The sequence below is a fragment of the Canis lupus genome, chromosome 18 (genome assembly GCF_011100685.1).
Source record: "Canis lupus familiaris isolate Mischka breed German Shepherd chromosome 18, alternate assembly UU_Cfam_GSD_1.0, whole genome shotgun sequence".
In the NCBI taxonomy this organism is placed as follows: domain Eukaryota; kingdom Metazoa; phylum Chordata; class Mammalia; order Carnivora; family Canidae; genus Canis; species Canis lupus.
In genome coordinates this window covers 52386141-52399850 of record NC_049239.1, presented here as the reverse complement: position 1 = coordinate 52399850, position 13710 = coordinate 52386141, and the positions used below count along the sequence as shown (strand labels likewise).

Genomic DNA, 13710 nt, shown 5'->3' with positions numbered 1-13710 from the left:
TAGACTATGGGAAGCACTAGACCTCTGAGCTGTGGGCTTCATCCTCCATCCCGGGCACACCTTTGGATTCTTGTTAATGAGCAAAAGCCAGAAAACAGAAGTGACCATCAATGAGGTGTTTGCTAAATAGTCAAACCAAGAGCTCAGCTGTGCCATCTGCCTGGAGTCGTTCCCTTCTCTAATTTTGAAAACGAGCAGTGGACTTTGCCAAAATGAGTAGTAACGTGATCCCATCCCTCCTCAGGAAAATATGTCTGCCCAGGTCAAAACTCACAACTGTTCTAAAGCAAAAGGAGAGAGACAGAAAGTGACCATGTGAACAATTTGACAGCACGGATTGCCTTCTGGGAAATGTTGATACTTTTTCATAATTGCCCTCAAAATGAGGACAGGACTCCAATGGATTTGGTGATAGCCACTAAAGATTTCTGAAGGGATTATGTTTAGAGATGGGGCCTTAAGAAGAGAACCAGCTGGGATGCCTGGGTGGCTCAGTGGTTGAGCATTTGCCTTTGGCTCAGGGTGTGATCCCGGGATTCCAGGATCGAGTCCCACATCGGGCTCCCTGCATGGAGCCTGCTTCTCTCTCGCCTGTGTCTCTGCCTCTCTTTCTCTCATGAATAAATAAATAAAATCTTTGAGGGGGGGGAAAAAGGAAGAAAACCAGCACAGTCTTTCCTTGGACCCCATGCTTTTCTTCCTCAGGGACTGTACACTCAGGTAGTAACCCAGGTCTGCAGTGACTGGGCTCTTATTTTCTGTTTTGTTCCTAGGGTTCTCAGAAGCGAGCTATCACCACCCCAGAAACACCCCTAACAAAAAGGACCATGTCTACTCGGAGTCCCCATCAACTCCTCTCGCCTTCAAGTTTCTCTCCAAGGTATGGATCTGCATGAATCCAGCTGCCAGACGGCAGGCCTGCTTTCCCCTTTCTGTGGTGGTCAGGTGGCTGACCCCGCAGTGTGACAGTCTCCATGCAGGTGCCTCTGCGGTGCCTGCCTCCAGAGCCTCTTGCTCTCTGCCCTCCCTCCCTACCTTCTCCTGTGTGGAAAATCCCCATGTTTTGCAGCAGTTAAGGAAACTCATTTTCCACCCAGTTTTCTGGGGTTCATTTCCTAGATCAGGAACTGATATCTTCTCTAGAAAACAACCTGTCTATTCACAAGTCTGGGAGTCTCAGGAGTCTTGCCAGTAGAGACAAATAGGTTTCTGCCTGCCTCTGGTAGTTTGGTGTTGTTGGGTTTCTTCCCTTCTTCCTCCCCCTTTTCACCAACGGTATCTATTTTTCAGAAAGTAAAGCACGTACCTGTGTTCATCATGTCATGTAACCTGTTTATTGTCCCTCTCTCAGGTTACAACTAGTTTCTGAGAGTTGGCAAGTCACTGTGAATCTACAAAGACTTAATTGGCATTTTTTCCCTGCTGCCACTTCTGCCCATAAATCCACAAAGATCACCGGTGATGTTTTTTTGAAATCCATAAATGACATGTCTTCTGTTAGAGAATTCCATGGGTGAGGGCCCTGCCGAGTAGAAGAAAGGTTTGGTGCTGCCACACCAGGATGAGGCTAAGGAACTGTCAGCATTAACCATTTAGGGATATGCTACCAGGAGTCACTGCCTATATTGTGGGCCACTTCTAGACGAAGCAGAGCTTTAGATTTCCCAGCTTTGTCACTGTAGAAAGGAGGGGATAGCAGTCATACCATACAAGTGGTCGTGGGATTCAGAAGGACGGGTTTCTCTAGCTTGGTCCCCTGCTACTTTGGGGAGCTTTCAGACTGGTTTTGGAAGCGAGCTTTCCAGACATAGGAGGGCATCTTTGAAACTGGATGGGTAGAGGATGGTTCTCATCCCCTGAACCAGCGCCATTCCAGAAACTTCATTTCACTAAAGGGCCGGCCGTCTTAGCTGTCCCATGGAGCTGCTTTGGGAGGAGCTCAGAGAAGTCGCAGTATGCTGCCTAGGCACTTTTTAATGCACGCTAATAAAGCTGACATCAGAAACTGGTTTTGTAATTTATGAAAGTAACTTCTAAATTATTCAGGTAGAGGCAGCACTGGAGATGGAGATCATTAGTGGAGCTCATTTTCCGCAGCCTCTGTGGACAGGAGAGGTGATGGCACCAGTGGCAGTACTGCCCACATAAAACTCGTTCCTGCAGACTCCCAGTGCACAAAGTGCAGACTGTTTGGAGGAGACCTCTCTGTAAGCGACATCCACAGCCAGAGGATGAGGTGCCCTCACTACCTTCCTAGGAGCTCAGCGACGTTCATGGGTCCCTATTGACCAGTCAGTGCATGGAAATACAAGAACTTGTCAGTTGAGCCTTGGAGAATGGGAATGTTTGTTCACCAGCCAACTGAATTCATTCCATCTCCACCTCCACAGACACTGGGAAAAGTTGATTAATTGTTCTTAACTTCATTTTATTGTGTCTACCTTGAACTATATTGTTAAGTATTATAGATCCACAGCAGCTTTGGGCTTATCCACAGCCAGGCTCTCATGTTATTCTAATAAATGGTATAAAAAAAAAAAAAATCATCAGAGAGGCGCCTGGGTGGCTGAGTCAGTTAAGCATCTGCCTTAAACTCAGGTCATGATCCCGAGAACCTAGGATCGAGCCCCTCTCCCCCTGCCCTTCCCCCTCTCGTGTTCTCTCTTTCTCTTTCTCTCTCTCAAATAAATAATCTTTAAAAAATTTATAAGAAAGAAAAGAAAGTGGAACTTGAAACTTTTTAATCCATTCAGTTTGGTTTGGTTTTGCTTTGTTTAGTTGTAAGCCAGGAGAAAGCCGTTTAAAATATGTCTCTGTCTCTAAACTTAAACTCATTCCTGAAATTCCTTAAAGGTTGGTATGTCCAGCCCCATTAAGTTGATTAGATTTATAAAATGTGAGGCCAGCTTGACATTCCTCCAATCCCCATTTCTAAAAGGTAACCTTATTTTATTCCCCTCTCTCATTAGATAGGAATACAGTAATGCTTATATGTTTTGCTTCCAATCAGTGCTACTCCCTCTCAGAAATACAGCTCAAGAAATAACCGAGGAGAAGTGGTTATCTCCTTTGGCTCAGCACAGGGAGTGTCTTGGTCTGGAAGAGGAAGGGCCAGCAACATCAGCCTGAAGGTCCTAGGGTGTCCAGAATCACTAACTGGGAGCTACAAATCAATGTTTCAGAAACTTCCAGATATCCGAGACGGTAATTGTTTTTCTTTTTGCAACTCTGGAGAATATAAAACTACCTAGAAAGGTCTAGAGTGAGTAACAAAGCTTCAGCTAGGCTGGTACAACAAGTTCCAAGGTTGCCTTTGAATACAGAGTTGGTAGATGTCCTCCAGATGCCCCTAGAAGTGGAAGGACATGAGGTGACCCTCTCAGTAATTCTACCAAGTCACTTTGCTTCCCTAAAGAAAAAGCGCAGAACATTTTCCAGTGACAACCATTTGAACTGTGTAAAAGAAGCCAAATAAAGTCAAAGACATTTTTGGTTTCTTCCTTGTAAAGAATGGAAGATTCTCTAGATTGGACTTGACTCCCCCTAAACCTCACTGATGACCGGAGTAAAGGGAAGGCTGGGCTGTGGGCATCTGTGCTGACTCTAGGAGATTGTGCCCCATGATCCATGGCCAAATGGAAAGCCAGCTCCCACAACCAAATATTGGTAGATTGGCTAGGGCTTTAGAAAGTGGTCCTGGGCACCCTCCTGCTTCTGTAAAATGACTGATTGCAGTATTTTACAATGCACTGTATCTTCTCCTCTTGGCAAGTGAAATGTTCTAAACATAGTACTTTTTCTCCTCTGGGCTTTCAGTTCTGACCTGTAAGATAGAGGAGCTTGGCAGCGAACTGAAGGAACATTACAAGATTGAGGCTTTTACTCCTGTTCTGGTCCCAGCTCAGGTAAGAATTGTTCTCATAGTCCTTCCTAATTAATTTTGTATTTTTAAACTGATGGTAAAAAAAAAGGTATCCTTGCTTCGTTTTTCATTTCTTGTCTTCATTCTAGTGAGAATATCTATCTTGGTCAAATTTTGTAAAATGGATCCTTCTGAAGAAAGACTTAGAAGTGCTCTCTGGTTTTGTGATCAGAGATGACCATTTTCTTTGCATATTTTTTTTAAGATTCTATTTATTCATGAGAGAGAGAGAGGTAGAGACATAGGCAGAGGGAGAAGCAGGCTCCATGCAGGGAGTCCAACGTGGGACTCGATCCCAGGACTCTAAGATCATGCCCTGAGCCAAAGGCAGACACTTAACCACTGAGCCACCCAGGCATCCCTTCTTGGCATTTGGATTAGGGTCTTGCACATAGCAGAGACTGAGGCGAGACAGGTAACTCCCTAGAGATGCTCTACAAATAGAAGCGTTTGGTTACCAGGATATGAGGACAACAGCAAGCGTAGGGCTTCCAAAAACAGTGACTCATAGTCTCTCCCCCAGTTTGGTTTCTGTCCTTTATAGATCAACTGTTGCCAGTAGTATCTTTAATTGTAGTTTAATCTGGCATATGTTCCAGTGCTTTCTCCCTGAAACATTTTTCTAATCCAAAGGGAAATGTGTTCTAGAAGATTCCTTAAGTTACCTCTGTCATTGTTTACATTCAGAGAAGATTCACCATAGGCAAAACCATGTCATGTAAGGAAGTTTATGAGGAATTGGGAAGAAATGGTGGAGTGGAGGCAGGGATGTTCAGTCTTGTGGGAAAAGATTAGACTTCCTCAGTCTGCCCCCAGGAGTGGGAACAGGATAGAGGAAGCCACAGGGAAAGAACTTTCAGCTCAATTTAAAGAACTTCCTGTTAAGAGACAATATGACGTGTAGTTAAGAATATGGCTCTGGAACCAAACTTCAAACCCAGACTTCACCCAGTCTCTGACCTTAACTAAATTATGTAACCTGTTGCTGATTTTTCTTTCATAAAATGGGTACAATAGTAGTATCCAACTCACTGTTGTTATGAAGATTAGACAAGTTTACACACATAAGTCTTTAGAACAGTGCCTGGTACTCAGCTCAATAGACGTGAGCTATTGATGGTTAAAACTATCCAGAGATGCAGTGGGCTGCCTTGGATTACAAGGACCTAGTTTCCCTTCACTAGAGATGCCCAAGTTTAGATGACCACTTAGAAAGGCTCAAGCACCTGGTGGGCAGGCAGACCAGATGCCCTGAGTCCCTGATGGTACTTGTCAATATGTCATTATGATGCCCCACCAAAAAAACCTTTCCTGCTTGGGGTTTGCTATGCTGTTCGTTCTGTCGACTCCAGATTTTGAGCTCCTATCCCAAAGACGGTCATTCTCATGTCATACCTTCGGCAGGAGCCTGTCATTCTGCTGGGCCAGATTGGCTGTGATACCAATGGGAAGCTGAATAGCAAGTCAGTGATTCTTGAGGGAGACCGGGAACATTCCTCAGGGGCCCAGATTCCAGTGGATTTATCTGAGCTCAAAGAATATTCTCTGTTTCCCGGACAGGTGAGATGAGGTGTGCTGTTTACTCTATACTGTATGTGGTGGGCGGGGGTAGGATGAGCCATTTCATCACTGGCTGCCTCTTACTTTCATCCTGTGGTACCATGAGGTGTGGCCGGAGCCCAGGCTCAAGAGCAGACAGCCAAGTAGGAATTCCAGCTTGCCTGGAGTGCTCTGACCTCAGCTCTGGGATCTGCTGCCCAGTTCAGACTTTAACTCCACCCCCACGGAGTGTATCATTCTGGCCACATTGCTTATCCTCTCTTAAGTCAGAGTGTCTTCATCTCTAAAATGGGAATAATAATTCTTACCTCATAGGATTGTTGCAAAAAATTAGATCGTCCATATAGCACATAATTGTTCTTACTAATACATCCCTCCCTTAATTTGTTTTCTAGGAAAATACCCCCAAGTCTATAATTATAAAATGACATAGATGGACTTAGTACTTAATATACTTTTTTTAAAGATTTAATTTATTTCTTTGAGAGAGTGCTCACACAAGCTGAGGGAGGGGCAGAGGGAGAGGGAGAAGCAGGCTCCCTGCTGAGCATAGAGCCTAATGATATGACTTGATCCCAGGACCCTGAGATCATGACCTGAACCGAAGGCAGACTCTTAACCAACAGAGCCACCCAGGTGCCCCTTAATAAAGTAAAGTAGCCCCCACGTGGGGCTCAACCTCATGACCCCAGGATCAAGAGTCCCATGTTCTACCCACTGAGCCAGCCAGGCACCCCAGTACTTAATACTTTTTAACTATATCAAAATAGTTCATTGCCTACTTTTTGTTTATCTTCCTTGTTCTGCTTCTTGTCCTTCAGGTTGTAATTATGGAAGGCATCAACACGACAGGTAGAAAACTTGTTGCCACCAAACTCTACGAGGTACCACAGTGGTTGCCCCACCTCCCTCCTGCTTTGCTGCAGGCACAGTGTGTACAGTTCTGTCTGTCCTGGAAACTCAGAAGAGCCTATTTATTTGCTTCTCAATTCTCTGTAGAATGGGAAGCTACCTCTAGGCCCCCTTGCAAATCATTTCTGTAAAGGGCCCTACAGTAAAAACTTCAGGCTTTACAGGCCATATGGTCTCTGTCACAATGACCCAGCTCTCCCATGGTAGCACAGAAGAGCCATAAGCAGCCTGTAAACCAATGAGTGTGGCTGTGTGCCAGTAAAATTTGATTTATGAAAACCGGCAGTAGCCAGATAGGGCCCAGGTTTACCAGGCAATAGTCTTCCACAGATTTTCAAATAACATGAGCAAAAGTAGCAGATTCCCTTCTTTCTGGTCCTTGCCTGGTGATACTGATACTTCGGGTACCTGTGTCCTCCCACCTTTTGCTGGGTGTCATGAGTTTAGCCATGACCTCCCATCACTTGGGTTTCTTTGCCACTCTGAACCACATAGAAAAATGGCAGGCACCATGGGTTCTGTGAGGTTTTAGTTCCAGGGAGAAAGGCTGAGACTTCCTTCCGTATCTCAGCCCTTCCCCACCACCCTCCCCACCTGCAGATGCTATCTCCCCCCACCTCCAGTTCAGGCCCCTCCTTCCCCCCCCCCCTTTTTTTTAACTGAAGGCTGTACCTGGAGTTAAAACTCAGTGTAACTTTTCTCCTGTTTTCAAGGGCTTGCCGCTTCCATTTTATCAGCCCACTGAGGAGGATGGAGGTAAGTTTGGGTTTAAACATTGTTTTGCTATCAGTAAGTGTGGTAGATAAGGGTCCAGGTTCCTTGGACCCTGAGAAAGCTGCAAGAGCTGCCTGGGAGCACCTCAGTGGAGCTGGGGGAGGGGGTGGAAGTGGACATCAAATGGGTGGCTTCACAGGCCCTTCATGGAAGGCCAGGGTCCAAGCCTGGTGAATGTTGCCACCCGAGTTCTGGCTACACAAGGCATGCCATCTGTGTCTAGAAGTTTTTCCTTTATAAAAGGAAAAATAGGAATAATTTTATTTATTTTTTATTTTATTTTTTTAAGTTCTATTTATTCATGAGAGACACAGAAAGAGAGGTAGAAACATAGGCAGAGGTAGAAGCAGGCTCCCTGTGGGGAGCCCAATGTGGGACTTGATCCCAGGACCCCAGGGAGAAAGCAGATGCTCAACCACTGAGCCACAGGCATCCCAGGAACAGTTTTAAAAAGAGTTTCTTTCAATGCACTGTGGTATCCTGGACAGGATCCTAGAAAAGGGACATTTGTGGAAAAGCTAGTGACCTCCAAATAGTCAAGAGTTAAGAGTAATGAGCCAGCATTAATTTCTTCATTTTGGTTTGTTTTTTAAAGATTTATTTATATTAGGGGGGGCACATGCTCACATGGGGGGGAGGGGACACCTGACATAGGGCTTGATCTCATCACCCTGAGATCATGACCTGAATTGAAATCAAGAGTCAGACACTTAACCAATGGAGCCACCCAGGCACCCCTGGATTCATTTTGACAAATGCACCCTAGTCAAGCAGGATACTGGCATAACTTGGTATTATCTTTGCAACTTTCCTACATTTCTAAAGTTATTCCAAAATAAAAAGTTTATTAAAAAATCAGACAAATTGCTGGGGCACCTGGGTGACCCAGTTGCTTAAGCATCTGACTTCAGCTTGGGTCATGATCTTGGGGGGGAGGGGTCACTGCTCAGTGAGGAGTCTGCTTCTCCCTCTCCCTCTGGCACTGCCACTTCCCCTGCCCCCGCGCTCACATGCTACTCTCTCAAATGAATGAATAAAATCTTAATTTTAAAAAGTTAAGTTTCCAAGGAAGCCGAGAGTTATTTGGTTACTAATGTAGATGGGAAAGGACAAAAAAATTTTTTTAACAGACTGCTTCAAAATAATTCAAAGTGTTTTTGAAAGCAAAGCAGAAGATTGTTGAGGACTCGCGATGAGATGGCCGACACTAGGGTATGTCAACACTCTATGCACAGTAACAGTGTGTGAGGTCATTCTTGGAGGTGACCTAGAATCGGGAATGAAATTTAGGTTTATGAATTTGCACATTGCATCAGAAGATCCGTGTTTCTGGCAAAGAGAGGAGTGTGATGGCATTAGATCCACTTCAGGTGGTAGAACAAAACTGATGTGGCTGAGATGCCCAGAGCCGCAGCTGTGTGCCAGGGGAAGCAGTTGAGTAAGTTATTAGCAAACATTTTTGACCGAGGTACTGAGCTAGGCATTCATGGAGACACAGAATAAGATGTGGACCCTCTTCTGCTGGCACTTGCTTTACTCCAGGGTTTACATCTCCTATGGGCTTCTCAGAACCAAATTGAACTTTGTCCCCTGCCCCAGAGGTGCATGAAATGGACTCCTCCCCTGAACTCTTGATTTCACTTCCTGATATTCCTGCTCTGGTAGACAAGTAATAGCCTAATCCTGGGAGCGTGTGACTCTGTTGCTTTATATAGCAAAAGGGGCTTCGCAGGTATGCTTCAGTTAAGAACCTTGAGATGGGGATCATCCTAGATTGTCCACGTGGGCTCGTTGTCATCACAAGGGTCTTTATAAGGGGGAGGACAGAATGATCCACGTCAAAGATAGAAATAGTAGGCTGCTGGCTGTGGAGATGGTGGGGAGGGGTCATGAGTTGAGAAATGCAAGTGGCTTCTAGATGCTGGGAAAGGCAAGGAAACAGATTCTTACCTGGAGCCTCTAGAAGGAATGCAGCCTTGCCAAAACCTTGATTTTAGGACTTCTGAACTCCAGAACTGTAATCATAAATATGTGTTGTTTTAAGCCACTAAGGTTGTGATGATTTGTCACAGCAGTCCTAGGAAACTAATACAACTACATGTTAAGAAGTCAGAGTTTGGTTTTTGTTAGCATAAGTTACAGAAACTGGTTCAGGGATCCCTGAGTGGCGCAGCGGTTTGGCGCCTGCCTTTGGCCCAGGGCGCGATCCTGGAGACCCGGGATCGAATCCCACATCGGGCTCCCGGTGCATGGAGCCTGCTTCTCCCTCTGCCTGTGTCTCTGCCTCTCTCTCTCTCTCTCTCTCTCTCTCTCTCTCTCTCTCTCTCTCTGACGATCATAAATAAATAAATTTTAAAAAAATAAAACTTAAAAAAAAAAGAAAGAAACTGGTTCAGACTGACTTAAGAAAGAGAATCTGTTAGGGGAAATCCAGCTAGCTCACAGGACAGACAGGGAGCTAGAAATGCAGACTTAGAAGCAGATAATGACCTCACAACTCTAGTGTCCAGCTAGCAAGAATTCCCCAACTATCTCATCCTGTTACCTCTGGCTTGAATAGGTCAGCTCCACCCTTTTTTCTGTTCTTGAATAGTTCACTTTGAGATTCCAGAGCCAGGGAGGAGACTGGATAACTTAAACTGTTTACACGCCTGCCTCTTGGCTAGGGGACAACAGTATAGCACACACACCCCTGCCCCGGACTGCCTTATGGAGGAAAGGGCTGGCTCTCCCAAAGGAAAGCCAATGTCAGGAAAAGGGCAGTGCAAGCCAGGTGGCCACACATCACATCTCTGTGCCCCTCACGCAGGAATCCCATGCCATGCCTCACACTCTGCCCGTCTTTCTGGAGTCCTCATGGGACCACATTCTCCAGCCACACTGGACCACCCGATGTCTCCTCCTGCCAAGCACACTCAAACCACACACTCACCAGGACTCTGCCCTGCCCTTGCTTCTGGAAGATTCTACTCACAAGCATAAGCAAAGTGAAGTAAACCAGTCACAAAAAAAGATAGTGTATAGTTCCACTCACATGAGATAGAGGAGCCAAAATCCTAGAGACAGAATAGAATGGTGGCAGCCAGGGGCTGGACGAGGGGATGGGAAGTTCGTGTTTAGTGGGACAAGAGTTTCAGTTAGATAAGAAAAGAGTTCTCTGAATGGATGCCAGTGACAGTTGGACAGCATTCTGGATTTAATGCCACTGAAATGTACACTTAAAAATGATTACAATGATAAATGTTATGTTATTTGTATTTTACCACAATAAAAAAAATAAAATAATAAAGGGAGTGCATAAGCAAATCTCACCCTGATCAGGTCTCTCCTGATTGCTGCTGCTTCCCATCACTCATGAGCACTGCTAGCAAACTGCCTGTCCCGCTCTAGTTATTTGCATACTTCCTATTCTTTGAGGATAGGGATGAAGTCGTGGATTCCCAGAGTTGTACACATAAGGAGCCTCTCAACTTCAGCTTGGGCCACCATCCAATTGTCTTCTAATCAATACTTTATGATCCTTTCTGTCTTAGATTTTGAGCAAAACATGGTCCTGGTGGCCTGTGGGCCATATACCACATCTGACAGCATCACGTACGACCCCCTGCTCGATCTGATTGCCATTATCAACCGCGATCAGCCGGATGTCTGTATCCTGGTAGGAAGCCCTCCGGGGACAACGTCACTGGGGAAGCCACCAGCAGGAAAACTGGAAAGGAGACCTTAGAAGAAGGCCAGGGGTACCTGGGTGGCTCAGTCGGTTAAGCATCCGACTCTTGGTTTCAGCTCAGGTCATGATCTCAGGGTGGTGGGATCGAGTCCCAAGTCGGGCTGTGTACTGAGTGAGGAGGCTACTTTAGATTCTCTCTTCCCTCCACTCTGTTCCTCCCCTCCTTGTATGTGCTCTGTCTCAAATAAAAAGGTATTTTAAAAAAAGGAAAGAAAGGCCCAGTGTTACAGGAGGCAGTATGACTGGTTATGGGGCCCTGGCAGCCTCCCTCCACCCAGGGTCACAGCCTTTGCCTGTGATATTGGCCGGGCAGCCCCACCCCATCTGCTCCCTGTCCCAAGCTCTACAGATGGACCCTAGGCAGAGAACCACAGGGAGAGGGTGTATGAAGGCACTCATGGACACGTGTGGTTCTAATACCTTTGTTTCTCCCTCGGGCTTATTTGCAGTTTGGACCTTTCCTGGATGCCAAGCATGAACAGGTTGAGGTGAGTGACGGGGACTGGGAAGGGGAAGTGCTGGATACTTGTATCCAGTTGAGCCCTCACTATTTCCATATTTGGGGGTTTGTGTTGCATTTGTAACAGACCTAAATTAATCCCTGTGGCTAATCAGAAAAACATTGTAGCAGGGTGTTTTTATAAAGATACTGAATTTGAAGGCTTCATGTCACCAGGATACAAGGCCATTTGGAAGCTGGGGGAAGGAAGTAGTCTGTAAGTCTGGTGTACCCCTGTGACGCTTAGTGCTAAGGCCCAAGCACGCTCACACAGATGCAGGTGGCTGTGGCTCACTGAGCTGCTACCCTTGGCTCCATGACCCATGTCTTGCTGTCCTTTGGTGGAGAAAATACAAAAGGTCCTTCCCGGGACATCTCCCTGTCCAAAAGCTGGCACCTCCTATCCTCTGTCTCAGGATATTGTAACCTTCCATAGAAAGGATTTCCAAACGCTCTTCTTATAGTCTTTCTCTCAACTTACATTCTAGAAGATGAATCACTCCCCCCATCCCCTTTCCTGCCCCCAAAGAGACTGCTCCTTGAGGACAGAGACCTTGGGTCTTCATCTTCATGTGTTCTCCAGCTCCTCGCTCAACAGCTGGCCACTGGGGTCACTCAGCACAGTGGCAAGTGAATAAAGCCTGTCTGGCCTCTGAATTGGTCTCCTTCCTTCTCTTGCAGAACTGCCTGCTCACAAGTCCATTTGAAGATATTTTCAAGCAGTGTCTGCGGACAATTATTGAAGGGACGCGAAGGTCAGAATTCAGAATGTTGGAAAGAATCTTAGGCTGCCCAGTTTCTCCAGGGCTTCCCAGTGAGAAGCTAAACTGTCGGAAAGTAACAGTAGCTCCTGTCCCTTCATCCTTTTGAACCACAGAGATCAGATCCACCTCTTGACTCCCAAGTGTGCTGACGCCGGGTTAAGAGGCATCTTTGTAAAACACAAAGATAAACACACTTGACAAGAAAAGGCTGCTTGGACTTTCGCTCTTCCCTGGCTTGCTCTTTACTTCCTTCCTTTTCTTACTCTCTTTTGTAGAAATTCCTATTCCCTGGGAATCTTCCCAGCTGATTCTGAGAAGTGTTTGATGAGTTACCCAACGAAATCCCTAGGGGCCCCAAACATCTTGCTGCATGAGTGATTGTTTTGGGGTGTAGCCCAAGTTCCCCGGAGTCAGAGCTGCCCCACGTTTCATGGGGCACTGCCGGGGCCAGAGCAGGCCATGGTAGAGCCTGGGGGGTGGGCAATGGGGAGGACCTTGAATCTTCACCATAGACCGACAAGCAGGAACTGCCAAGAGAGATTGCCAATTCTAATTTGAGAGAAAAGGCTCTATTCCAGGAAGGGTCTAGAACTACAAGTAGGAAGTTCTTCAGGAAGCTAACCTCCTCACTTCCTGTCTCTCTTCCTCCAGGGCCAGGGTTTGAAAGGAATTGGTAGAGGTTACAGATCTCTTCCTCCAGGGACTTGCCTGCCAGTAGCTGAGCTCACAGAAGATAAACATTCCGAGGCTAAGCTTTTAAGAACAAATCTGTAACAAAGGTGGTTTTTAAAACAAGATGTATAATCTTCCACCCATTGGCCGTGAGAACTGATCCCAGAACCGATTAGGTTAGTCGTAATACTACCTTCTTGTATGGGCAGCAGGGCCAGTCTGGCAGGCCTGGAGGACTGGGGAGCAATACCCCCTAACTTGCTGGAAGCCAGGGGACTTGTGTCTGCTGTGTCTGGGACTGTCCCTTTCCCACTTCCTCCCTCAAATGAAGGTAGTACAGATGCTCCCCTTTTGCCCCCCACATTTGTTGTGACACTGCTGAGTTCATCAGACCTGGAGAGCACATAGTGCTCCTCAGAGATCCACCCACCCCACCAACTGCCAGGAGCAGGACTGTGTCCCTGTTCTGCTGGGTCCCCTGGGGATGGACAGGGACTGCATAGCAGAGCCCCAGTAGGCCCCCAGCGAGCCGGGTGTTCTCAGTGCGACATTGGGTTCTGTTTTTGGTTCCTCGCTCCGTGTGGTGGTGACAGCAGTGGGACAAACAAACAACAAACCAGGGATTGTTACTGTGGGGTGAGTGCCCAGCGCTGCCAGGCACTTTCATCTATAGTCAGTCTGTCCCTCTGGGCAGGGGGAGCTGCCCCACCCTGCCCAAAACAGTATATAAGTATCCGTGCTGGGGAAACTTATTTTTTATTCCCAAGAGACCAGAAATGCAGAGCACAAAGTTGATTTATCAGCCAAAGCTAGAACTGTAGAGGAAGCACCCCCTCCACAGAGAGCCAAGCTGCAGAGTCCAGAGGGAGCGGCTGTG

General features: G+C 46.5%; 1 protein-coding gene across 1 annotated transcript in view; it reads left to right on the top strand.

Annotated features, from left to right (window-relative positions):
* The window catches only part of POLA2 (DNA polymerase alpha 2, accessory subunit), a 28659-nt gene that overhangs the window by 9439 nt on the left and 5510 nt on the right, over positions 1-13710 (top strand). The window contains exons 5-13 of the mRNA XM_038563971.1: positions 774-880; positions 3011-3204; positions 3817-3905; positions 5327-5482; positions 6304-6366; positions 7108-7150; positions 10702-10826; positions 11348-11386; positions 12079-12152. Of these exons, the coding sequence (XP_038419899.1) occupies positions 774-880; positions 3011-3204; positions 3817-3905; positions 5327-5482; positions 6304-6366; positions 7108-7150; positions 10702-10826; positions 11348-11386; positions 12079-12152 (890 nt within the window). The remainder of the gene's footprint in view (positions 1-773; positions 881-3010; positions 3205-3816; positions 3906-5326; positions 5483-6303; positions 6367-7107; positions 7151-10701; positions 10827-11347; positions 11387-12078; positions 12153-13710) is intronic.